At 35.2% G+C, this 27,337-nt stretch overlaps 1 protein-coding gene and 1 non-coding gene across 5 annotated transcripts in view; both read left to right on the top strand.

Annotated features, from left to right (window-relative positions):
- Nucleotides 1–27,337, top strand: part of LOC146997391 (uncharacterized) — a 278,511-nt gene that overhangs the window by 4,909 nt on the left and 246,265 nt on the right. For 2 of the 4 annotated variants that reach the window (XM_085817566.1, XM_085817564.1), the window contains exons 1-2: nt 1,016–6,544; nt 19,793–19,858. The exons of 1 other annotated variant lie outside the window; for it this stretch is intronic. In XM_085817566.1, coding sequence (XP_085673692.1) covers nt 1,057–6,219 — 5,163 coding nt within the window. In that variant the 5' untranslated portion in view covers nt 1,016–1,056 and the 3' untranslated portion in view covers nt 6,220–6,544; nt 19,793–19,858. Of the gene's footprint in view, nt 1–1,015; nt 6,545–19,792; nt 19,859–27,337 lie in introns of those variants that run through there. One more of the 4 variants, XM_085817565.1, reaches the window with a different exon arrangement.
- TRNAA-UGC (transfer RNA alanine (anticodon UGC)) lies at nt 11,468–11,540 on the top strand. Its single transcript has one exon. It is a non-coding gene; the product is annotated as a tRNA-Ala (tRNA).

The following is a 27,337-nucleotide window of genomic DNA, read 5'->3' as shown; positions in this document are numbered from 1 at the left end:
TCCTGCAGCACGAGAAGAAGACATTACTACATCGCAATTCAAGGCGAGTAAAGGCTGGTTGCTGCGAATGATGAAACGAAATGGATTTTTATACAGCGCGTCCCAACAGGTTTTTTTTTAAACTAATGTGTGCAAGATATTGAAACAACCAACGTTTACTTAATTTGCGTAAAAGTAAATATTAAAATTGTAAGTGTTGGTTAATTTTTGTGTCTCTATTGTATCGTCCCTCCTCTGCGCATTAATACGCGGTGCGTGTTGATAAAGTAAACAGGGTAATTTATATTATATATGTGGATGGGAGAAAGTGAGTTAGTAAATTTTAGGTAGCTATTAAACAACGTTAAATTTGATACTTTTATTACTTATGCCATTTTCTTCCACTTAGAACTTAACTTGGCGGTTTGAAATAAAATTTACATCCAAACGTTACTCACGAGACAAAGCGCGTCATTGGAACGACCCGTGTAATGTCCGCACCTGCATTTTAGTGATGTAATTGTTGTGAAACTGATTAGCTGTATCTAACAAATATTAAAAACAAATCTCTTCATTTTGATGTACGAGACACAGATGGCGTTGGCTGTCATTGAAGTAGGAAGAAAAAAAGGGTTTTTCCCTTTTCGACCTCGTGACGTGAACTGATTAAGGGTGTAATAACTTTCGGGGCCAGAAAAATTTCCCGACAATTGTTAAAAAATGTATATATTTTGTAGTATAGAGAGAATATAATTAAATAAATCAACATATTAGAGTTTTTATTACAGATTCAACATCACACTACCCAGGTAAGTGAGCAAGTTTTGTCTTTAGTTTTTCTGGATTGCTCGGTATCTGGGATGAGTGAAGGAAGTATTTTTATTTTAATGATATTTAATGATAAGACTATGTTTTAGTAATAACAAAAAGTGGCGTCCGTGACAGGACTCTTAAGAAATAAACTTTAAAAAAAATATTTTAATGGTTATAGATAGTTTTTGATGTATTAAAGTATAATTAAGTTTAAATTCGAAACTATTTTTTGTAAAGCAGTTTGTTTTATTTTGAAAGTTAACTATGGAAGCTTTAAAGGCTCTGAAACTTAAACGGGCAGGTTTACGCACTTCTTTTGCAAAAACTGCTAATATTTTAAAAACGGAATTAGTAAAAGAAGATTTTTCTGTAGATTTAGTACGAGATAAACTTACTAAACTACAAAATGTATATTCAGATATAAAAAATGTAGATAATAAAATTCTTGATTTGTTAGCCGAAGACGGGAAAACTTTAGAGGATGATGTTACTAAAGAAATCGAAAGTCGCGAGGTGTATCCTGATGATTTCATAACACTAACTCGGCAAATTAATGAAAAATTGCAATTTTCAGATGAAATCAATTTAGAAACAAGACCAAGTGATGGTGCTGGTATTTGTTGTAGTAAGATTAAACAGTATAGACTTCCGAAAATCGAACTTAAGAAGTTTGATGGGGAATTGATAAATTGGTTACCGTTTTGGTCGCAGTTTGAGAAAATTCACACTGACTCTGATTTATATGAAAGTGACAAATTTTCCTATTTGATTCAGTGTATGAAGCCCGGATCACGTGCTAAAGAATTCATTGAAAGCTACCCGGTGACTTCGGAAAATTATGATAAAGCTGTTTTAGCTTTGAAGGAACGTTTTGGGAAACCTGAATTATTGGTAGAAGTGTATGTTAGGGAACTAATTAAATTAACTGTTTCTAATGTGAAGGCAGATCAAAAGGATAAATTACCTCTTGATAAACTGTATGATAAAATTGAAGCTCAGTTGAGAGCCTTAGAGTCTTTAGGTCTTAAATCGAGCGAAAACACATCGTGGTTATTTCCGATGGTGGAATCGTGTCTCACAGAGGATGTTTTAAAGGCGTGGCAAAGGAGTTCGCTCTTTAACCAGCCTGAAGGAACTGATCTTTCTCGCCTTTCCAACTTAATGAAATTTTTAAAGTCTGAAGTGGAGGGTGAGGAGAGATTAAAATTGGCGCGTAATGGACTCGATGGTGTTAGTCGTAAAGAAGGATATCATGATAAAGCAAAGAGGGAAACAAAAGGTAAATTTAAATTTAAGAAACAGGGAAATGTTCCCACTGCCACAGGTTTTCTTACAACCAGAGAACATGCATGTATTTTTTGTGGTAAAATGCATGATAGTAAAAATTGTTGCGATGCGCGTTCATTATCTCTTAATGAAAGGATTTCTAAAGTTAAGGAGAAAAAATGCTGTTTAAAATGCTTGGAACCAAATCATATGGCAAAGTTCTGTAAACAGTTTGTTAGGTGTTTTGCTTGTGGTAAATCACACTCAGTTATTTTGTGTCCGGACATTAATAATGAAACTGAACTTCCTACAGAAAAATCAGAAATAGACAACATACATACGGCTACAGCCAGGCAAACTTGTACCGCTGACGTAGCTTTAATGACTTTACGCGTAAGAGTAGCTGGTGTCAAAAAGCATAAAGATGTTAGAGTACTCTTAGATTGTGGTTCCCAGAAATCGTATATTTTGAAATCATTAGCCACTGAATTGGGGTTACCAATTATTTCCAAAGAAAATGTTGCTCTTACTTTATTTGGAGGTGCCAGAACAGAGGCAAAGATGCATAACAAATATTTGGTAAAATTATGTTCAGCCAGTCCGCGTAAGTATTCAGATCTAGAATTTGAATTTTTAGATCAAGACATAATATGTGGGGATATACCTCGGGTACCCAAGGGTCCAATATTAAAAGAATTAAAACGAAACAACATTTGGTTGTCGGATCTGGGAGCAGATTGTCCAAAAATAGAAATGCTCATCGGTAGTGATATTTATGGAAAAATTCTCACGGGATCAGTAAAACAATTAAAAGGAGGACTAACAGCAGTTTGTACAAAACTTGGTTGGACAGTTTGTGGTGTATCGGAGGAATTTGTTAATCACAAAGATAAAGATGCTTCCATTTTGTGTGCAAGTTTAGTGGGTCACGACTTTAAAATCTCCGATCTTTGGAGTTTAGAAACGATCGGAATATTAGATGCTCACCAGAATTCAACTAACGCTGCTGAGGAAGAAATTGCCCACGAACAATTTTTAAACTCTCTTTCCAGAAACGAAGATGGTCGTTATTGTGTCGGATTACCTTGGTTAGTATATAACGCAGAATTGCCATCAAATCGTCATGTAGCAGAAAAAAGATTGTTCAGTGTCACCCGAAAACTCAAGTCTTTACATAAATATGAAGAATATGATAGAATTTTTAATGAATGGATGGAGGAGGGTGTAATTGAAATAGTACCAGACAATGAACTGAATTATAAAGGGCACTACTTACTGCATCACCCAGTATTTAAACCAGACAGTGTCTCAACTAAGATAAGACCTGTTTTTGACGCATCATGTAAAGTTAATAGATCGCCCTCCCTTAATGATTACTTAGTAAAAGGACCAAATTTAATAGAAGAAATCCCTTCAATTTTGTTAAGATTTAGAGAAAAATGCATTGGCGTAACCTCTGATATCCGGCGTGCATTTTTACAGATTGAATTACGGAAAGAAGATAGGGACTTTTTAAGATTTTTATGGTGGGAGAAAGATAATGTACTGAAGGTTTTCCGCCATACGAGGGTAGTTTTTGGAGTAAGGTCTAGCCCTTTTCTATTAGGAGCGGTTATTTCAGTTCATTTGGCACAAGTACCAAAGGAACAAAGTTCTATTGCTCAGAAATTAAATAAATCCTTTTATATTGATAATTGTGTGACTTCTGTTGATAACGAAAAGGAGCTTGTGAATTTTGTGAAATCTTCTACTGAAATATTAGCTGAAGCAAAAATGGACTTACGTATGTGGACCTATGGCCCAGTAGAAAAAGATGTGGAACTAACCCAAAGTACTTTGTGCACTGAGTCCACAATGGAGAATTCTGTACCAGTTTTAGGAATTATGTGGGACAGAATAGAAGATAACCTTTATATTGAAATTGAGACTGTATTGGTTTCGGATAATTTGTCTAAAAGAGAGGTTTTGTCAGTAACGCAGACAATGTTTGATCCTTTGGGTTTCTTGACACCTGTTTTATTGCCTGCAAAGTTACTGCTACAGGAAATTTGGGCGATAAAAGCAGACTGGGATACTCCATTACCAGATAGTATCAAAAGTAAATTTTCGAGGTGGTATAATAAATTACAAATTTTGAATAAGTTGAGAATACCGCGACGTATAGGTTTTGGAGATAGAAGTTCCTGGACACTTCATGTATTTTGTGATGCTAGCCAGCATGCTTATGCCACGGTAATATTTTTGAGATGCGAAACTAAAGAAGAAACATTAGTCAGTTTTGTAATGGCTAAGTCAAGAGTCGCACCCTTACAAGAACTTACTATTCCCCGTCTAGAACGTATGGCCTGTCTTTTGGGCGTGCGTCTTTCCAAATATGTGACATTGGATGACATCCCGAAATATTTTTGGACCGATTCCACCACGGCCATATCTTGGATTCAAAGAAACGATGCGTGGGGGACTTTTGTGGGCAATCGCGTGAAGGAAATTTGCGCTTTCACTAAAGCAAATCAGTGGTCATATGTACAGGGTCATTCTAACCCAGCTGATTTACCTTCTCGTGGTTGCTCCCCTCTTCAGTTTTTCGAATTAAATTGGTGGAGAGGGCCTGTTTGGCTCAAAGACCCTAGAGATAGCTGGCCAAAATTAGAGGTTAAGCCAAATGAAACTTTAGTTTTTTCAGAGCGCAGGAAAGGCATAAATTTAAATGTAAATCTTAGTATAACTACAAAAGCGGATAAAGTTAAGTGGTGTGAGAAGTTCTCTAAATTTTCAAAAATGTTAAGAGTTTTAGGTTGGATAAAGAGATTTATGAAAAATTGTCAAAAGAAAATTGTAAATAAAGAGCCTTTTCTGTCTGCTTCCGAGATAAAGGAATCTAAAATTATACTTCTTTCACTTGTTCAAGGGGAGAGTTTTCCAGAGACTGGAGACTCCATCAATGGTCTTTTGACCGTACGAGATCAGAGTGGCTTAAGAAGAGTAAAAACGAAAATCACCGAACGAGATGATTCTTATGCATTCCGGTACCCGATTTTATTACCTTCTAAGCATTATATTGTTGACTGTTTAATTAGAGATTACCATTTAAAGCATTCTCATGCCAGCGTACAAGCATTAACTGTTATAATTAGAGAAGAATTCTGGATCATTGGTGCAAGACGCCGAATTAGATCGGTGGTGAAACAGTGCGTCCGTTGTAAACGATTTTCAGCAAAACCTCCAACTACTGCACCCATTCAATTACCATTAGACAGAGTTCGAGATGCGTTCGCATTTGAAGTTACCGGCATAGATTTATGTGGCCCTCTGATTCTCAAAAATAAAAACAAAACCTGGGTAGTACTGTTTACGTGTGCTGTATATAGATGTGTACATTTGGAACTAGTGACATCCGTAAGTACCGAATGCTTCATTCAAGCGTTTCGTCGGTTCATACCCAGAAGAGGTCGGCCATCTACAGTTTATTCAGACAACGGCACAAATTTCGTCGGTACATCTGCATTGCTGAAAAAGGTTGACTGGGTAAAGGTAATTGCTCAGGAAACTTTGCATCCCATCACTTGGAAGTTCATTCCGCCCACTGCTGCTTGGTGGGGCGGATGGTGGGAGCGTCTAATCCGCACAGCCAAGAATTTGATTGTGAGAGTCTTAGGACAAGCTGCAGTCAATTACGAAGAGTTACTCACCGTCATCTGTGATGTGGAAGCCATAATAAACTGTCGACCACTAACTTATGTGTCAAATGACTCTGAGGATCTTCTACCATTAACGCCTTCCATGTTCTTACAGGACATTAAGGTTTCAGGTATAGCAGATTTGGATGCTTTAGATCGAAATAAACTCTTGGCTCGTCAGCGTTTCTGCCAGGAACTTCGAGAACAATTTCGTAGCCGTTTCCGCAAGGAGTACCTTGGACAGTTAGTACAAAAGCATGGACAGACGGACTGTGAATTAAAATTTGGAGACATCGTGCTAATAGGTTGTGAGAACCTTAAAAGAGTGAACTGGCCAATTGCTCGTGTCCAAGAATTTTGTACAAGCAGAGATGGACGTGTAAGAGTTGTAAAAGTGAAAACTAGAAATGGCATACTGATTCGTCCTGTACGTAAACTGTACCCTCTAGAAGTGTGTTCCTGTACTAAGGATACCATTATTTGATTTTTGATTTTCCTTCTGAAAATCAAAAAGGTGGGAGTGTTGTGAAACTGATTAGCTGTATCTAACAAATATTAAAAACAAATCTCTTCATTTTGATGTACGAGACACAGATGGCGTTGGCTGTCATTGAAGTAGGAAGAAAAAAAGGGTTTTTCCCTTCTCGACCTCGTGACGTGAACTGATTAAGGGTGTAATAACTTTCGGGGCCAGAAAAATTTCCCGACAATTGTTAAAAAATGTATATATTTTGTAGTATAGAGAGAATATAATTAAATAAATCAACATATTAGAGTTTTTATTACAGATTCAACATCACACTACCCAGGTAAGTGAGCAAGTTTTGTCTTTAGGTTTTCTGGATTGCTCGGTATCTGGCATGAGTGAAGGAAGTATTTTTATTTTAATGATATTTAATGATAAGACTATGTTTTAGTAATAACAGTAATTTTAGCAAAACAATTGCGAACATTACGTGAGCGTATACGGTAAACTATTATACTATATACGGTAAACATTCAATTGAGGATCTGATTCCGAATGACTATCAAAATATCTACAAACCAATAATAGAGAAACTGAGACAAAAGAATTAAAGACTTATCTGCATATCGTTTGACTTTCTAACAGTTATCCCGTTCAGGAAAGTCTTTAGATTAATTGAGTCTGAATGCTACTTGGCAGAGCATCTCCTTTCGAAGTGAGGATGAAAGGCCAAAATGAAGACAGTTTCTCCGAGCTTCATAATTATTCTTGCAGATATAACTTTAAGCAAATATTTGACGAAGAATATACATACAGCCATCTACAAATGGAATTCTGCTGTAGCGAACTTTAAGCAAAGAGTAATGATAAACATTGCGGCGAACCACACAAAGATTAGAAATTCATGTGTGCGGTTCTCTTACAAATCGATGTCTTCGAGTTGTCGCAAGGTGTGAGACCACATGCCAGGAGAGTGCAGAAGCAATAACTTGTTCAGAAATTTCCTCATTGACATTACTGGAGTCATAATTTCATGACAGGTGTCAAGAAAGTTTAACTATCTGCTCTGTATCTGGCATCGAAGTCTTTCAGTTTCAGGGGCTTACGTACCAATGATCTTGTAGGTCTTCTGACATCGTTTTCAAATATCGGAAGTTCAAAACGATATCGCAGGATTTAAAGAATCAAAAGATGTAAAATAGAATCGAAAAACTAAACAAGCATAGACTAATTCAGTCAGGACAATTTTTATGCCTGGTCTACTATTGAAAGAAAGATGCGCGATTTTTTACTTCTTTTCGAAAAAAATTGCAAGTTGTTCGATTTCAACCAATCAGCTTGTTTGTAATGGAGTACCAGTTTCTCTTTACATGTTAACCCCTAAGTGATCTGTGGTGATTGCCTGTTGAGACAAAACAGAAAAATTGTTCCATACAGTTGTCCTTTCGTAACAAACCGATGTATGATAGCAGCCTTAAGCACGCCCAAATTTCACACCGAGTTTTAGAATAAAAGTAGTATAACTTAAATTTTGATAATTAAAATGGTAACCAATTTTTAATTTAGTATTTTTATGTGTGGATATTTAATATAGCCAGGCTGTGGAAATGGCGAAATATATATATATATTTTAATATTTGTATTGAGAAACTGAAACCTAATCATTGTAAAATGTAGTGGTGGTACTCAAGGTTTTTCAATTTTTGTTTAGATGATATGCGTTAGTCAAAAGGTTGAGAACTGCTGATCTAAATTATTCCTGATCTAAAGGGAATAAAACTTTAATTTACTCTAACTTAGAAATAAAAGTAATTGCACTTCGGTTGCTGCTAAAGGCTACGAAATTTCCGCGAAAAGACGAAATCAGTAAGATAAATATAGCTTTTTCCTCGTTTTAGAAAGCAGAGTTTTCATCTGAAACTCTTAATAGGCTGAAGTGGAAAAAGAGAAGCAATTATATTATCACATGACACAGGAAAAATATCGAACGCTTTGAAATCTAAAATAACCATATCAGAAAGCGTACAAAACCCAATATTTCATACTAACATATAATAGAAATAAAACTGATATAGTGAATTTATTTCTTGTATATATAATAAAAATTTTAGGGTAGTATATGATATTGAATATGTTGGATGTGGTGCGTAGTATCACTTCATCACTAACGGTTTATAGAAGTTTCGATTTGGTACAATCGAATAAAAAATTATACTCTCACGTTTGTTATTATGTAAATACATGCGTCATCAGCGTTATATAATAATCATATGATAGAGATTAGTATAGAACTGATGCAGTTCAGAAAGTATGTGTCAGAAAAATGTATTACAAGCATTTGACTATTTTAAGAATAGAAAACAAATAACCAAATTAAAAATAAAGCCCACTGAAGTTAAAATTTTATCTTTTGATACGATGCCCCCCCCCTAAATGGAAAAGATTTTGAGGGGGGACCAAAGCAGTAGAAACATGAACACAAAATCTATATTATATGAGATACTATAATAATTTATATTATGCTTAAATTCTTAAATACTTTTACATAACTTCGGAAAATAAAATTTAAATTTTGAGCATTATATTTTGTAAAAATAAACACAGTTATTATATTTAAACATCTTGTTCCAATTTCAACAATGAAATTGAAGAAGTTCACATTTTCTAGTGTTTTTCGCTTTTTCAAATTCTTTTTATTTCAAATCCTAATGATTGTTTTAATTCTTTCGAAATCTTTCGAAATGTTTCCTAACTTTATCTCAGATGCCACAATTTTAACACTGTTCTAGTACATGTTTTTACACATTACAATATATTATAAGAATAAATTAACATTTAGTGTTTATATTTATACCTTCTTTTTGTAACAATTAAAACATTATTGAAGTTATAATTTCGTTCGTAAATCATTCCAATTCTTAATTATACATAAATAGAAGGGTGTACAGATTTTTAGAAACGAAGCGCATTTTTCATATTCATTACAAACCGTATTCAGAATTTTTTTGTATCTTTCACATTATTATATTCAATAAAGTTAAATTTCATCCATGCCGAGATGTTTCTTTCTGCTTTTCATATTCATTCTTCAAATAAAATATTTTTATTCAAATAGAAAAAATTAAAAATTTCCTATGGTTCTTCAAATGAAATTATCATTTCTGTCAGTTTTAACAAAATGTTAAGAAACAAACCAACAGCTATTTGCAAATAGATGTTGATTTTGTATGCAAAACATGCAAGAAAAAATTAACAACATGTAAAGTATAATTTAATTTTCAAACTAGTTATTTTCAGTTAAAGTACCTTTCCTTCGGTATCGCAATCATGCTTCCCTATATAGTCTGACTATACCTTTTGGACTATACCGTCTGAGAGGTTCTGTCTCGGCTCTAAAATCCTTCATTTGCAACTTGTTTCGTTTCAATGCGTTACAACTTGGTCATTTTGGGTTTATCAGAAGTACCAACGGCGATACTAATAATTATCTTTCATTTTTCCTACCATGAGATTTATAGTGTTCTCATTTGTTATACTTCTTTTATTTTTATTGGACGGACTAGTTCTTTTGACGCCGTTTTCGTACCCTTATTTGCGACATCTTTGTTCCTCACATTACTTGCAGTCTAAGCGTTACAGACTTCCGAATATCATTGCTCATCCGTTCATGACTTTCAGAAAGATCACGTCTAGTTAGTCGCTCGATAGCGCAGATGCTCGGATGGCTACCTTGTTGCTAGCACGCTTCGACTTCCTGAACCAACGGATAAAACACAAAACTTTGTATCTGCTTCTACACGGCGTTTAACGCAGGCGCGGTTTTAATGCGGTGACTATGAGATCTTACGGAGCAAATTTATTAAATTTAACTAATCACATCAAATCATCATCAGTCTTATTTATTTCTTTAAAGAAAATGTTTTTAAAACAAAATGTATTTTTGTATTACGTATTCTCATAAGTTAACCTAGTAGGTTATGTAACATAAATCAGGAACATCAACAGTATAATCAGTTCATAAAAATACATAGGCAATATGTAACCAATTATTGAAATGCTCAATTATAGCATTTCCTAAGATTCAGTTAGTTGAAATGCAAGAGAAAACCAACAATAAAAAAGGTATTAAGTCAGGTCCGGGAAATAATTTTTAATTAATCTTTAGAAGCAAATGTAGCTTTGTAATAAAAAAAAATTTCAATTCTACACAGTATATACAAAAATAAGGAGCTATGAAATCTCAGCGTAGAAGATGTTTAGTATCTACGCAGGGTGATTCAAAAGTCTTGCCCATGAAACTTTCAAAAGTTGTAGAAACTCGAAGGTGGATATTAATGGCGATTTGTTTTAATGAATAACATTCCTAGTTTGTTACAAGTAATACTTCACTCGAAATCTCAGTTGCAATTTATGCATTAACTTTTAAAATTGCTTTCTTGGCGCAAGATGGAAAAGAGCTTTTCCCAGTCAGAAAGAATTTTTATGATTGAGTATTATTTGGTAAACGCATTCTTATGAAAAATTTGTTGACGCGTTTAAAGATAGCTTCCCAAATGTTCGTAAGCCTAACAAGAGAAAGATTTTTTCCTTCAAAAGCTTATTTCGACAAAGTGGAAATGTTCACCATCAGGAAAAATGTGGCTGCCTGCCTGCCTCTTCTGAATTTGGACAGAATGGACGAAGTCGAGAATAAAATGTTGCGATTTGAAACGGAGAATGTGTGAAAAAATTCGCAATAAAATTTTTACAGCTAACAGCACAAACTGGAACTGAAATTTTAAGTGATTAATTATATGTAACAGGCTAGAAACTGTGTAACAAAATAGAAGTGTCACCCTTTGAAACAATATTGCACTAATATTCATTTCCGAACTTTTGCAGTGCTTGAAACATTAATTTGTGCGATCCTTGAACCGCCCTGTATTGCTGATCAAAGAGTGGTACGACATAGCTGCTTGTAAGACCAACGAGAACGAAAACAGACCAGTTCTTACTTTAAGTAACACAAATATATAACGCCATTTTAATACATTATAAGGTATTTCTCCCGCCTTCGTAGTGTAGCGGTCAGCACACTCGGCGTGTATTCGAGAGGTCCGTGGTTCGAGTCCCGGCGAGGGAATTGTTCAGTTTTCATATCTTCTAACTATAACAGGGTAGTAGATGATGATTATCCACCACCAGGATTTTGCGATTGGGGTCCTCTTATCTCCAGTCGCCCTTTAAAAGGGGAGTATATAAGGTATTTCTTTCACCTTCTTAGCATGCCTTCGTGGTGTAGTGGTCAGCACACTCGGCGTGCATTCGAGAGGTCCATGGTTCGAGTCCCGGCGAGGGCAATGCTTATTTTTCATCTCATGACGCCTGCTTAAAAAAATCCTTATGTCTCTACAACATTAATAAATAAGTGTAAACGTGTTGTAGCATAATTTTGTTTAAAAATATTTTACCCACTTATTTCTACCTTTAACTGTCGAAAATCATACCCCCCCCGGAAAAAAAATAGTTTCCGAAATGGCTTTTCCTGTATACTTCACACAAATACAATTCTGTTCCACGCTCAAATAATTGTAAATTGTGAGATATTTAGCATCGAAATTATTTAAAATTATAGACTCTTTCTTTTAAACTATATACGCAGAAGACGACACTATCCTAAAACAAGCGCAGAAAAAGACGCTATGTCGTACACAAATATAACTTGCTTCTAACCGCCAAGAAAAATGGAAGCTCGTGACTATGGTGACGGCTCGTCTATTCATTAATGCTGACCGTTTTCTGTTGACAGCTTCATTCACTTTGTGCAACAGTAACTATACTCGCTTTGTGCAACGGTAACTAATTGAGCTCATTGCTTCCTCTTGTAGAAGCACTTCATTAAAAAAGAAGTATTTCTAATCCCTCCAAATTAACATTAAAGTTTTTTCGGAGGAATGTTAAGCTTCGCCAACGTTAAAGATTAATTATGGATTGTTTAAGAGCGTGACCGTGCCGTTAACATTCTCTTAGAAGATCGAAGTTTCATTCCGACTAATTAAACTCTTAAAAACTGTTCTGTCTTGTTTCACGAAGATAGCAAATGTCACGTGTAAATACCGTTAAGGAGAGTGTTCTTTGAAAACTGATGCGGAAGACATATTTCACGATGTAGCCGAGCTTTCTGAGTTATGACTGTGTTTCGTTGTTAAGGGAATATTTAAATTATCCGCAAATTCACGAAAAGAATAACGCGAATTTTTGTCGACGATGGTTTCGATGAGATAGGTATTCATTGTCGATGGACGCCTCAACGGTCTTCTTCTTCCAGATTAAATATATATAAAAAATTTTTAATTTCTCAGGAAGAAGTACTTAGAATGTTACTCAAATTATCATTGCAAAACCTTAAATTACATTACGAAATATCCCCTTTATCTCCCAAATACATCATTTCGGCAGCGAAAAGCTACATCCTGGAATATCTAAAAGACATCCTTAATAGATGCCCAGAAGTGCGTGTCTTAAAGGTCCTATTAGCCACTTATCCGAGATATACTCAGAACCAGCGTTGCCAGAAAGTTTTGGACTTAAATCGCAGGAGTAGATTCGAAATATTGCAAAAAGTCGTACACGGCGTCACAGATCACATGATTTGGGTGATATCACAGCTGCGCATGTTCACATGATCTCCGACGTCATCACAAATTTAGTGTCCATGGGTTATGCAGGTTACGGACTGTAACTTGATTCTTAGTAGTTTCAATAGCGTATCTTAGTTTTTAAAACCATATTGCTAATGATCCATAGTTTAAGCATTCATGTTTTTAATTGATTCCCAGGTTTTTATTATATAAGGTATTTCTCCCGCCTTCCTAGCGTGCCATGGTGGTGCAGTGGTTCTGCACGCTGCGCCGGTATTTCAGAGGTCCGCGGTTCGACTCCCGGCGAAGGCGTTGTTAATTTTTCATCTTGCCTACTTCCTTTAAAATCCTATTGTCTCTACAGTGGCGCCCGAACTAAAAGGGCGCAGGATGATGATTTTCCTCACCCAGGATTTGGCGATTGGGTCCCCTATAAACCCCAGTCGCCCTTTAAAAGGGGGGAGTATATAAGGTATTTCTTCCGCCTTCCTAGCGTGCCTTTGTGGTGTAGTGGTTCTGCACGCTGGGCCGGTATTCCAGAGGCCCGTGGTTCGATTCCCGACGAAGGCGATTGCTCATTTCTCATCTTACCTGCTTCCAAAAAATACCTTATAATTTTAAAATTAATTTATTCATATCCCTTCTTAAGTTTTTCCTCACTTTTGAATTGTTAGCGCTTTTGTACCAATTTTTTGAGTTGGCAGTTCCATTTACTAATTCATTATTTTTTACTTTATTTTAGCTGTTAAAGTTCTGTGAGTTTCCCGTTCTGCTTTGATGGGGTATTTATCTCTCTCTCTCTCTCTCTTTTTTTTTTTTTTTTTTTTTTTTTTAAGTTTATCTTATGACATAAATTTCAGTATTTCCTCTCGTATTTTTCCCTTTACTTACTAATTTTATCGTCCAAAAATCAAGAGAGGAAAGTCATATGAATAATTTAATTTCCAAAGGCCGCGGTTAAAGTGAGAACATAAGAAATGAAAAGTAATCATGGATAACCTAAGGCCTCAAATCGTAGGTATATAATTAGAGAAGGTGAATGTGCAGCTGATTCAGCAAATTCGTAGACTGAATGTGAGTCCATGTTTGTTTCGTTATGACTGGTCCGTTCTTGCATTACGTTAAGTTCAACAATCAGAAGGGAGAGGTTCGACGTGACTTTTGAAGGTATTATGCGAGGGTTTGTCTTTGTTAGTAAAACTAAAACGATCACTATGCGTACAAATCTATTTTAAAATTTATGGGAGCTGCTTCTCTGAGCTCAATGAGGAAGAGGAAAATTACGCGAATAAAATTTAAAATGTTTGCAAATCTGGAGGTAAAAAACTAGAAAGAAAATTCGCGACGAAATAGGGTACTTGTTATCTTTGACAAGTCATGCAAAAGTATTTCTCATCTAATGTAAACTGCTCAAAACAATTAAAGGATATTGTAAGTTTTATATAAAATAAAGATATAAGCGAAATTTTTTTTTGCCGAAAATGGAAGAAGAGAATCACAAATGCAAATTTTTCTGATTTTCAAACTGTGGAGTATGCTAATTTTGAGTTCGACGTCAAAAACGTCGCTTCAGCGGCAGCGAATGAAATTTGACTTTTAACTGAATAAAAGACAATGAAGACAAGGATGATCGGCATTCAGTGACTGCTTTGTTTCGATGAGTACGATATCTTAGCGAAGTCATTTAACCGCTTCAGAAGCTTGGAGAGTGGTTGGTAGGTTAGAAGGGGGCCAAACTCAAGCCGAAGTAGCGCAAGCCACTGGAGTGTCACAAAGTGTGATTTCCAGGATCTGGAAATGTTTTTTGGAAACTGGAAGTGCAGGCCGAAGACCAGGGCAAGGTCGTAGACGGGCAACAACACCCAATGAAGATCGTTATTTAGTGTTAATGTCTCGGAGACACCGAAATATGAATGCTACTCTTCTCCAACAACACCATCGCTCGGCTATTGACACCACGGTTTCAACTCAGACTGTCCGAAACCGGCTCCATGGTGTAGGTCTGTATGTTCGCCGACCGATGGTATGTGTTAGACTAACATCAAGGCATCGTCGCGACCGCAGGAAATGGGCAGCAGAGCATGTGAACTGGAGGAGAAATGAATGGAGCAACGTTCTTTTTTCTGACGAGTTCCGTTTTTCTGTTCATCCTGATAATAGGCGTATTTGCATCTGGAGGGACCGTGGCAGTAGGAATAATCCTGCGTTCGTGCACGAAAATGTCGGATTTGGCGGTGGGGGAGTCTTGGTGTATGGTGGTATCTCCATTGACGGGCGAAGAGACCTCTACATCATTCGAGATGGACCTCTGACTGGTCGCCGATATAGGGATGAGAACCTGAGACCTATTGTAGTCCCTTACGCTGCAGCAATCGAAAAGACTTCATTTTAATGGACGATAACTGCAGGCCACATCGTGCTAACCTGGTGGAGGATTTCCTTTTCGAGGAAGGAATCGTACGAATGGAATGGCCAGCGTGTTCTCTAGACATGAATCCAATAGAGCACGTTTGGGACACTCTAGGAAGACGAGTTGCTGGCCGCCAACCAACCCCCACAAACTCTCCAAGAACTGGAAAGATCTCTTCTGGAAGAGTGGGACAGAATACCCCAACTTGTGAGCCTCATTGACTCCATGCCTCAAAGGTGTTCAACGTTGCTGGCCGTCCGTGGAAACCACACCCCCTATTGAAAATGATTTCCTTTGAAAAAAACACCTTTTCTTATTTTTTTTTTTTTTTTTTTTTCTCATATGCACAAATTGTGTTTTTTTCCTTTTGTACACAAATGCGCAATAAAATGCATTTTTTTCTGCCGAACATGTGTAATTTATTCTCATATAACCTACTACGTCTGTCGACCATGTATCAATCAGCTAAAAAACTTTCCAGCCACAAGATTCACCTAAAACCGCAATATCCTTTAATTGTTTTGAGCAGTGTATTTTTATATGGGCATTTAACACACTAATTTTAAATACATAACAATGATTGAAATCCTTAACCCAAATAATCCGAACAATATTAAAAATCCTATTAAACAGAGCAGAAAATTCATTGTATCAATTCCTAATTTTTTAAGCAAAATGCATTATAATGTTCAGTATGTTCGAGACATAATATAAAATTTTCGAGCGAACGAATTTGATTTCATTTGTCTTTGAAATATTTATTCAAGCTTGGTTTGGTTTTATGTGATTACGGCAAAGCCTCGAGGGCCATCTGCTTAAACGAAGGGATGCCTTCGTGGAGGACTTTCAAAGGGAACTGGCTTGTATATATGTTACACTTGGGGAAAACAACGAAAACGCCTAGGAAGTCAGCCCGTTTGCGGGATTCAAACCTCGGACCGAATTACCAGTGTTCAGCGACTTTACCGCTCGGCCGCTAATGGGAATACATTTATTCAGGAATAATATAAAGCGCAAAAAATGCCTTTTGAATATTCCATTGAATACAATTCAATAACTTCCCGCCATAAACTACTGATCGCTTCCGTGAGCATTAATTTTTATTGCTTTATTATTCATTTTCTTATTTAAACAATACGAACATTACCTCTCATATAACACACAGAAAAAACTTAGACAACATAAACAAATCATGTAAATTATAATTTAGAATGTATCTGTAAAATGTCTGAAAAAAAAACGAAATAATGTATAACTGAACGGATTCATCAACAGAAGAAATTATACAAAATAACAAAATTAACAGCATTATTAAACCTACCATCCTAGAGTACCTAGAGGCATCAAAGTTTTAATAACGTAGTTCTCCACCCGAATGTGGGCGCCTGGAATTCTGAATTTAGAATATGGAATTTGTTGTATTGTCTGAAAATATTAGGAAATTTAGATGTTAGTTGCCTTTAGTTTTTTAGTACAAAAGAAGTATCAATATTCAAGCGTTTCATTAAATGTTGCAAATGCTACACATTTTGCATTTTACGAGATAAGCTCGAATAATTCAATAGTACTATCTCTCCTCGCTAAATAAATCAATTCTCTCTAAAGACGACAAAGTATTTCATCAAACTAAAAACGTTTTTTTGGCTTAGTTAGCATAAACAGGAAGTGTTTGTGTCGCAACTGCATTTTGTGCCTTAACTTAGTTTACTACGTTTCTTAAATTCATATATTTCTATTTAGCTTTCAAAAATAACTAAATAATCTTAAAAAACTGCGGCTATTCCCATTTTCTCTTATGTATTAAAATATTGCCTTATAAGGATACTATTTTCGGTTCATCGTTTCTTATCCTATTAAGATTGGCATGTTGAGAGGACGGCGTGCGCTCACTTTCTGTTACTCAATAAATTTTAAATGAATGTATTTTTGCTATTTCTTGATATTTTGTTCTCTTCTACAGAATTCTGATAAAGATAGTTCTCTTTTTCCTAAATTAAATCTGGGCAATACTCTTCAGTGAAGACTTTTCACCCCAAAGAGCATTAGCCCAGAAGGGCATATTAGTCTCAGAACGCCCTTTTACGTTGAATCACTAAAAGCGTTGTATCACTTTTCAAATTGTTGCCACCAAATAATATCTCCCTGTGTTTATATTTAAAGAAATTATATAATGAAAAATCTGCATGAATGCATGTATGTTTTTAGCATTGTGAAAACACAATGGTACCTAGAGCCATCAAAGTTTTAATAACGTAGTTCTCCACTCGAATATGAGCACCTGGAAGGCCGAATTTAGAATATGGAATTTGTTCTATTGTCTATTTCATATTTTGTAAAACTTTAGAGAATTTTCGCTCATTGATTACAAAATGAGCAATGGCAACGCTGTACGAAGAAAAAAAAATTTTTTATCTCCAGCGCGGGCGAGACTGTCTATTGGAAATTCTAAAGATATGCCGCTTTTGAATATTTTTTGCCCAAAGGGACTTTGGCCCAGATGCTCTCGAACTTGTATATGTGAGTAAATGTAAAAAATGCCCATTTCGACGTAATATAAAATCTGAAAGCTTTCGGATTTTATTAATTTTTTTAAGTACCGTCAGCTTTCGATTAACCTCGGCGGATTAACGGAGCCATCGCCTAAACTTTGACTGCCGTATCGAAGGGCACAGGTTCGAATGCCGGAAAATGCATGGATGGGATAAAATGACCCAGGTTCGAATGGCATAGATGGGTATTCGATTCGTGGATGGGATAAAATGACACAGGTTCAAATGGCACGAATAAGAATTCGATACATGAATGGGATAAAACGGCCCAGGTTCGAATGGTATGGACGGGGATTCGATGCATGGATGAGATAAAAATGGCTTAGGTTCGAATGCCGGAAAATGCATGGATGAAATAAAATGGCCCACGTTCGAATGGCATGGATGGAGGATGCATGGATGAGGGTGTAGGTTCGAATGCCGGAAACTACACGGATGGATATGTTTAGAAATTTATGCGGGAGTGGAGTGGAAAACCCTCGGACCGCTTCCCGGGGTGCTGTCCCTCAGAACTGAGGTAGAAGTCCAACTTCCTCGAGGTCAGAAAACCATTCTTTTATGAAACTAGAGTCAGCAACAAACCTTAGCCAAGTCATGTCTAAAAACTGTTCACTTCATTACAAAAATGCAAAAATTACAGTCTCAAATCATCAGCGTAAATTAACACCATCCACGAAAAATAAAAAAAAAAAAAAAAAAAAGTGCGTAAGAACACTGTGATTAAAGGTGATGGCACAGTGTATGGCAGTTGTTTCTATCCACAGTAATACGTAATTTAATTTGACACTATGCGAAATATATAAAAATTATTAAATCATCCTTTAATATTTCATTTTTTCATTTTAAAAATAAATCACATGTACACATTGCCCCTCCCCCCAAAAAAAGCTCTATATCTCCCAATCGGCTAGGCCAGCGGTTCTCAATCTTTTGATTAACGTGTACCATCTAAACAAAAATTGAAAACCTTTAGTACCACCACTACAAAATACTACTACCACCACCACTCATGAACAAAGCTCAGATCGCATAAATTTACGAGTGTTGGAGAAAAAACTCAATCAGGATGTTGGGAGTTTTAATTTTTGAATTTAATAGTTAAAAATACTTTGCTTTTTTGCGTACCACCGGTTGAGAACCTCTGTGCTAGGCCAATTAACGAAATTTAACTTGAGTTTTTCATGTTTCGAAAGCGTGACTTAGGATATATATTAGATTTATATACGGCATTGTTCTAACATAGGTATTTTGACACAAAATTGGACTTTTTCTGAAATGACCTACCGATTTTTCCATATTTCGATTCTACGACTCAAATTATTATTAATATATAATAAATATTAAATTTTATAAAATTGGTGAGAAACGTACCTAAAAATTAAACCTTTGTCTCGGCGCACTTTTCTTCAGTTTGCTCGAAGAATAATTCACTTAGCGAAATACTTAATCTATAGCAGCCTATTTCCCTTTCGTTTATCCTTGTGCACGAGCGGAAAAAAATTGCATCGTTCATTCTTTCAAATAATTTTAACAACGTGTTTAAACAAAATTTGGCGTTATTATTGCTTAGAACAAATATGCCAAATTTCGAAACGCGCCAATATATAAATTCATATATATCTTTGGAAATTTTGAATAACGAACTCTAATCTTTTTGGTGGTATGCTTAAAAATGCATATACTTTAAAGTGATAGTAAAAAGTTTATAGTTTATAATTTTAAAAATTTCTAAAAATAAAAAAATTACTAAAATATTACAATTTAAAAAATAAATCAGAAAATATTTGCGAATGACATTTGGATTGAACTAGAATTTCTGAAAGTTAAATGAAGAATCAGGTAAATGCTGTTGAAAGTGAGATATTAATAAATATATACCAAAATCAATTAAAATTGAGAAGCTAAAATGTTGAAAAAAAAAACTACTCGTGCGATTTTTAGAAAACTTTCTTTTGATAATATCCTGAGTTGAATTTAACATTTTTTTCCACTCTTCTTATATTTATTTTCAGATTGTAAGAGAATCTTGTGATGGTCATAAATCCGTTACTTAAACATTTTTTCATTGATGAAGCCAGGTTTGTATATTATTTTTTCTTTTCGTTTTGGATAATAAACAAACCTTTTTCGTTGCACTTATTAGGTTAGGTTGATATAATTCCTGGTGCAAAAAAAAAAAAAGCCAACAAAAATGATTTTGCTACGCCAAAATGCGAGTAATATTAATTCTAAATAGTTAAATCCATATAATTAAAAATCAATGAACTGATGAATACAAAAAGATGCTTAGATAAATACATGATTAAAACTCGGTAAACGAATGCAAACATAAAAACAGATAAAATCACAAAAACCATGATATTCAATAGAGATATATTAACACGCAATATCCCACATTAAAATAATTTTAAATCAACCTAAATAATAATACCTCGTTTCTTTTAGGTATTTAAATAGATTAGTAATGATCTCTTTCTCAATTAAATGGTCAAGAGGCAAGTCATAGACTTTAAAATACTTTAAGCGTAGACCCATAAAATATGAACATCCTGATTGATTGTCATCCTGATCCTGATTGACAACAAGAAACATCCTGATTGACAACAGATATCTGATATTGATTGATTGTTAATAAAATATGAACAAAAATGACATTTATTAATAATTTTGCTCTTGAGGATAGTTTTAAATCTCTTATAAGAACAAGTTGGCTCGATATTTCCATAGCTGACTTGAAATTTTTATTTATTAAACCTTGCTACGATATCTGCCATCTCATTTCCCTTAATTCCTACATGTCTAGAACCCAACAGTTAAGAATACAGTATTCATAATTTCTCAAATTTAAATTTAGCTTTAGAACGACAAATAAATTTTAGGTATGTGAAACTATTTCTTAAGCTTTTAACGCGCTAAACGAGTCAGAATAAATTATGAATCTTCTCTGCTTAGATATAAATACACGAGCATAATACAAGGCAGTTAACTCAGAAGTGAGTACATAGCAAGCACCATGAAATCAACTCCCTTCAATATGATTATCGATTATGAACGACATATCGTAGAAAGGTACGATCAGCTGATTTCGACCATCCGTATGACAGTGACTTGCGCGGGCTGTGTCTTCTGCCTGTGCTCTAAAACGTTGCTGATAAATGGTCCATTAGTATATATTTTTTGTCAAGATTGCTAAAAACACAAAGAAGCCTAATTTGCGTATTCTCTTAGAGTGGTATTTCAAGATGCTTTATTGCCTGGCTATGTACAACAGACATGCAGTACTCTTCAACAACAAAGTGAATCCTCATAGAAAATGAAGGCATACAACATGGTGGTGCTTCAAACAGAAGGTCACACATGTCATAATGCAAAAAAACGATTGGTAGGATGATCAGGTTGAGATAATATGTTGTATCTCACACCTCAAATTGAGAAGTGGCTCGTGTGAATCAACATACAAACACTCTACAAGTGAGTTGTTCTGAAGGCTCCAGAACAAATCCACAAAACCTGATGATGAACAAGATCTAATTTCAATCATATCGAAGAACTTGCTGAACATGACGGTGCTAAGCCAAAATCAAGTCTAGAGCGGATTAGCGTTCCGTAAATGTGAAGTATTATGCTACGATATTTAATAGACACTTCTTCATGTATAAGGCATGAGGAAGGTATAAGTCGGCTTGCGGTCGAAAATCACCCCTAAAACCTTACTTTAGGAAGCATTGATCCATGAAGCTGTAATTCAGGCTCAGACAGCAGATTCCGCTTTGTACGAAAGTGCACATAAACAGTCTTCTCTTTCGAAAACATAAATCCTTATTTATCTGATCAGTTCTGGATCTTGTTCAGAGCGATCTGTAATTACCTCTCTACATGTCTCATATCTGCCTCTTGGCATCTAATTTGTCTGTCGTCAACATATAATGATCCTAAAACGATGGGAGGAAGTTCCTTTAATACAGAGTTATATTTTAGCTGAACAGAGTAACACTCAGCACAGGCCTTGAGGCACATCATCTTCCTGTTCGAAAACTTTTGACAAAACAGACCCAGTCCCTAGCTGAAAAGTACTGGCATTCAAAAGTTCTGAATGAAAAATGATAGGTTGCCGCGCCAGTAACTGTCATGAAGATCACGGAATGTACCATATCTCCAAGCCTTTTCGTAAGCTTTCTCGATGGCAAAAAAGACAGAGGCAAGGTAGTTTCTTCTCGCAAAGGCTTTACGAATATATGTTTTCAAAAGAAGCATGTTATCTATGCTCGCCCATCCCTTCCAAAACCTGTTTTATAAGGCGAAGTTATGCTATTCGTTTCCAAGAACTAGACTAAGCAGCTGTTTACCAATTTTTTCAAACAGCTTACATACACAACTCGTAAGTGCGACTGGCTGATAATTCAAGGGATTCTTCGGGTCTTACCCAGGCTCAGCTCTCTGGGAAAAGGATTTTACTTCCACACCCGATTGTAAAACGAGAGAAGGGCACAGTTAGTGACTTATAGCACAGATGCTTCATCGTATCCTGATTCGCGCCATCTACAGCCAGACTAGACCTTTGTGTCTGAAACAAATCTCTTTTTATCTCAAATATTGTACAATCTCTGTTATGAAGCTCAGAGTTGGAAGAGTTGAATCCAATAAATTTCTTTCAGAACGTAGCTTGAGAGAAAGAAATGAGAATGAATAATTTCTGATGGAAGAAACTGCAGCAAATACCTCACCAATAGTTTTCAAAGTTTCTTCTATGGAACAAATCACTCGGCCATCCTTTTCCAAAAACGGAAAGTGTATAGTCATTATGTATAGCGTATGCTTTTCTAACTCTTTCCAAAACCCGCTTACTTGGCGTAGAGAACATTATTGATGTTGTGTAGCGAATTTAATTTAACTAAGTGATTAATAAAAATCAAAATTTTAAAGTTATAATTATTCAAAATTTGAGCTACACAAGTTTGGTTATATTCTTTTTGGGCCTATTAATTCTAGTGTAATATATTTTGGCTTTCCGAGTTTACGCGAACTGCGTCTTCAATCTTGTACACGCAGACAATGGATAAGTATTTTGGTTTCTGCGTAATAAACTCAGTTTTTCATGTCAAAAATTAATTTGATTCCTTAGTATTTAATATCATTAGTTGCAGAAAAATTAGCTCTTTAATTTGGCATAACTTTCATTTTTCTAACTTTAATTGCATTTCAGTTATGAGCTTTAATTAGTAGATTTTCTTCGTTTCGCTTGTGATTTAGTTAAAGGGGGATGAAATGCCTTCTTTCCGGTTGAAAAGTCACTTTTCGAGAGTTTTCAGCGTTCTTTCGTTGGGACCCTTGCAGGGTTGTTGAAATTCCTAATCTCCCCCGGTTGCAGGTGGCAGTTATTTCGCGAGGGTTTGGCGACTTGGATTTTCCGTTGAGGTTTCAAAATAGTGGTTTTGGCGAGTTTGATAACATGAGGGTATGCTGTGGTTGCAACTATTTCAACTTTCGGCGAAAAAATGGGTTGCGCCAACTTGGCAGTCCGGCGCTCTCCCTTTTAACGGGTTGTTTTAGGGGACGAGCTGACCTTTTGACACTTTTTGCACTTTACTTCTGTTGCCCTTTGAATTGGCCGGAGGCGACAGCTGACTACGACGAAGAAAATGGAGCTTCTGCCCGATAGGCCTACGGGCCTCTTGGCTAAGCGCTGTGAGCGCGGGCCGTAGGTATGGGCATCTATGTCTTCAAAAAAAAAAAAAAAATACAAATCGAAATCCTTTTATCAGTTTTTGTTGTGGGTGTTTGTATATCTCAAGGAAAATATACAGAAGTAAATTTCTAGAAAAATGATGCGCACCATTGATTCTTCGCTTCACTCGAGACCAGAGCGTTAATTAAAAACCATTGCTTTTGGAACCTCATTTGCTCATCCTAAATTCTACTAGAACTTCAAGGCTACCATAATGAATAAATTAAACACGTTGCTTTTGGAACCTCATTTGCTCATCCTAAATTCTACTAGAACTTCAAGGCTACCGTAAGGAATCCATACTGTTCTACGAACATCTTTTTCCATTCAACAGGCCGCCAGCACTGTATTTCACTTATCTTGCCGTAATGGAAACTCAATTGTTCATCCTAAAATCTACTAGAACTTCTAGGCTACAGTAATTGAATCCAAACTGTTCGACGAACATTTTTTTTTCTTTTCATTCAACAGGCTGCCAGCATTCCTCATGAGCTTCGATGGATTTCTTTTGTTTGATGATCCTTAACAGATAAGTTCCTTTTTCTTTCTGGTTAATTCTTGGTTAGTTAAATATTATAGATTTCTGCAGTTAAAATGATTGAATTAACTTAATTTGTTAATTTGTTGAACCCTAAATTTTTTTTGTAGTTGATTACTTTATCCTAACTCTATAGAAATCATTTTTCCTTGGTGTATCAATCAAGTAAAAGCTTTAAATGGAATAAAGATTTATAACCTTATTAAAATTATTGTAACTTAACTTAATGGTTAAGAAAATTAAGTTCTTCAGGAAATTATTTACCTTAATATTTTTTTTTGAATTACTCATTGGTGAGGATGATTTGAAATAGTGCTTGTATTAGAGCCTTCTTGTGTCTCAGGACGAACTTGTTTGTAGAATAGTAAATGTGTCATTACTTATCTTATCCGGTTAAAACCATATTTAATTAATCTAAGAAAAAAATTGAATAATAAAAATTATTATGTGCAATAATAGATTTAAATGATTATATTGAGTGCAATATTAAGCAATAATTTTTGTTGTATAGATGAATTCTGTGTGAAGTAGAAAGTGTAGCTTGTTAATTTTTTTTTATTATTTTCTCCCCAGGGAGGGTAGTGTTTCTTAAATTTATAGTTTATTTTGGTATGTTTTACCAGATTTGCAATATTAAATGTCATAGTAATTACAAGGATGTAAAATGTGTAAAACAATAGTTCAAATTTTGTTGAATATATTTTGATATTTTTTTTTCAACTAATGGATAGATATATATATTTATAATTGGCATTAATAATTAAATAAATAAGTTTTTCTAGATCATTCAAAGGTTAAATTTTTGTGTGTGTGCTCATGATTTTCACCCGTCTCATTCTCAAGTGATATCAGGGTTAATCCGAAAACACAACGCAAATGTACAGGGCTTATTGATATTAATATATTTATGTTAAAAAATTTTAAGTGTTATGTCAACAGAGTAGGATACCATATTGATTTTTCTATAACAATTATTGGTATCATGATTTTTCACCATAACATATTGGTGCCATTGGATTTCAACATAACATTATTAAATTATTAATATGTGTTTTAAGTCATTATTATTCTAATATTTTTATTTGTATTCATGTGTATTTTAATCTGGAAAAAAAAGTATTCTTAAGCTCTTAAGGTTTTATTTAACTCGTTGTTCTTAAGTGGGAATTGTAACAAAGGCGAGAGACGGTTGCGAGGACACACATCTGGTTTATGGCCTTTTCACTAACAATGTCGCCCTTTTAGCTCATGCGTGTGAAACGGAAGTTGTTTTCTTGTCGCTTTGTAAGTTTGCAGTTTTATTACTTCAAGACAGTGGGGGTGGCTGGTAATTGGATTTTCGTAAAAGCTTAGTTTCACTTGTTAGTTGGGGGGTCTATTTTTTTTCTCACGTTATAAGTGCAGATGTTTTTCGGATTGCATTGTTAGATTTTCTGGTGTTTGATTCGTCATGGGTGTGTCATTTTCTCAATTTAGATAACATAAACTTCCGGGATTGGTAAGATATAATTTTATGATTTTTTTGAAAGCCTATGAACTCACAGAGGCGGAGAAACCGAGTTTTCCTGGGTGCTTGCACCAGGCTAGAGTTCATTCGGATTCTGATTTACAAGAAGAGTAAGAGGAGAAAAAGTGGGAGCTTGACCCTTCGGGTCTTGCTTCTCGCGAGCCGCGTGAACAGCCGGCAGAGGGTATGATTTTTCTCTCGGCTTTTAGCTGGCGAGAATTTGCGTTGGTATAAGGCATAGAGCTCAGCAGAAGAATTTCGATTTCTCTTATCCCAAGAATTGTTCGGCAGATTCTCTTGGTGATCCTGACATCCTGATGCGGTATTCCTGTTTTTACCGGCTTTGACTTCCTAATTAGATTTTGTTCCAAAAGTGCTCTACGCTTATGGTGAGTTTCGGGGCTTCCGGAATGAAAGAGACTCGTGTAGGACCCTTCTAAGGTGTGCATTGCTGTTTATTCTGCCTGTTCCAGCTGCGTCGATTTTGTTTTCATCATTCCATGCTCTGGAATTTATTTATTGTAAGGACAGCTTCAATGGTGTTGCAACCAAGTCATCTTTAAAATTCGCAAGAACTGTCTGCCTCCATTAACGATGATTTTGTGAATAAAGGACAGCAGGAATAATGTGGTGCTCGAGTAAACTTTGGACGCTGGACGATCTGTTGAACTCTCTAAAACTCCGTATTAATCCGTCGATGATGGCATTCTCGATCTCTTCGAATGGTCAACGCAATGAGTAGGACGATCTGTTGAACTATCAGCACTCCATATTAATCAGTCGATGATGGCATAGGAGTTGAATGTATGAACTTCACCCTGTGAGTGAATTTTTTTTCTGTCTTTTGTATTTAAATTGCAACCGAGTAATGATACTATATTAATATACGGTACAACCGCCTAAATTGTGAGTTATGTAATGTTAAAAAAAAATTAGTACACCTAACATGAGTATAAGATTTAAAATAATATATATGTTAATTTACATCTTAAGGTTAATTTGTAGGGGACTGATCAGTTTACCTAGTTATCATATGTTTGAATATTCTAGAAATTAATAAATGTGTTTGATATGTATTTTATGTTTCATTTGTTTAATTTAGAGTAGTTTCTGTGGTCTGTCATGTCCCTCCATTTGTTTGAGCCGGGGGGCTTTTAAGAAACATGGAGTTTACTTGAATATGGAGTTATTGATTTTCCCTTTACATAGGTTACTCACAACACAAACCTAAAAGTTAAATTGTACTATACCACTATACGATTGATTGATAGATACGATATACGAATATTTATAAGAATGTCGAAATGATATATGAATATTATGAAATAGTTTTTGAATGTGAATTATCTGATTTTGATTTTTTTTTGTTAATTTATCTGGCACCACAGTGAGTCAGTTAAGTTTAAGTTATAATGGAATAAGGTATTTAAAATAGAAACATAATTTCTTTTGGATATAACAATGGGATGTTGTGTAGCGAACTAAGTGATTAATAAAAATCAAAATTTTAAAGTTATAATTATTCAAAATTTGAGCTACACAAGTTTGGTTATATTCTTTTTGGGCCTATTAATTCTAGTGTAATATATTTTGGCTTTCCGAGTTTACGCGAACTGCGTCTTCAATCTTGTACATGCAGACAATGGATAAGTATTTTTGTTTCTGCGTAATAAACTCAGTTTTTCATGTCAAAAATTAATTTGATTCCTTAGTATTTAATATCATTAGTTGCAGAAAAATTAGCTCTTTAATTTGGCATAACTTTCATTTTTCTAACTTTAATTGCA

The sequence above is a fragment of the Stegodyphus dumicola genome, chromosome 5, assembly GCF_044657685.1.
Source record: "Stegodyphus dumicola isolate Sdum_Otavi_A_Nest chromosome 5, ASM4465768v1".
Taxonomy (NCBI): Eukaryota; Metazoa; Arthropoda; class Arachnida; order Araneae; family Eresidae; genus Stegodyphus; species Stegodyphus dumicola.
Note: the sequence above shows the minus strand (reverse complement) of the source record. Positions and strands in the feature narration are given on the sequence as shown.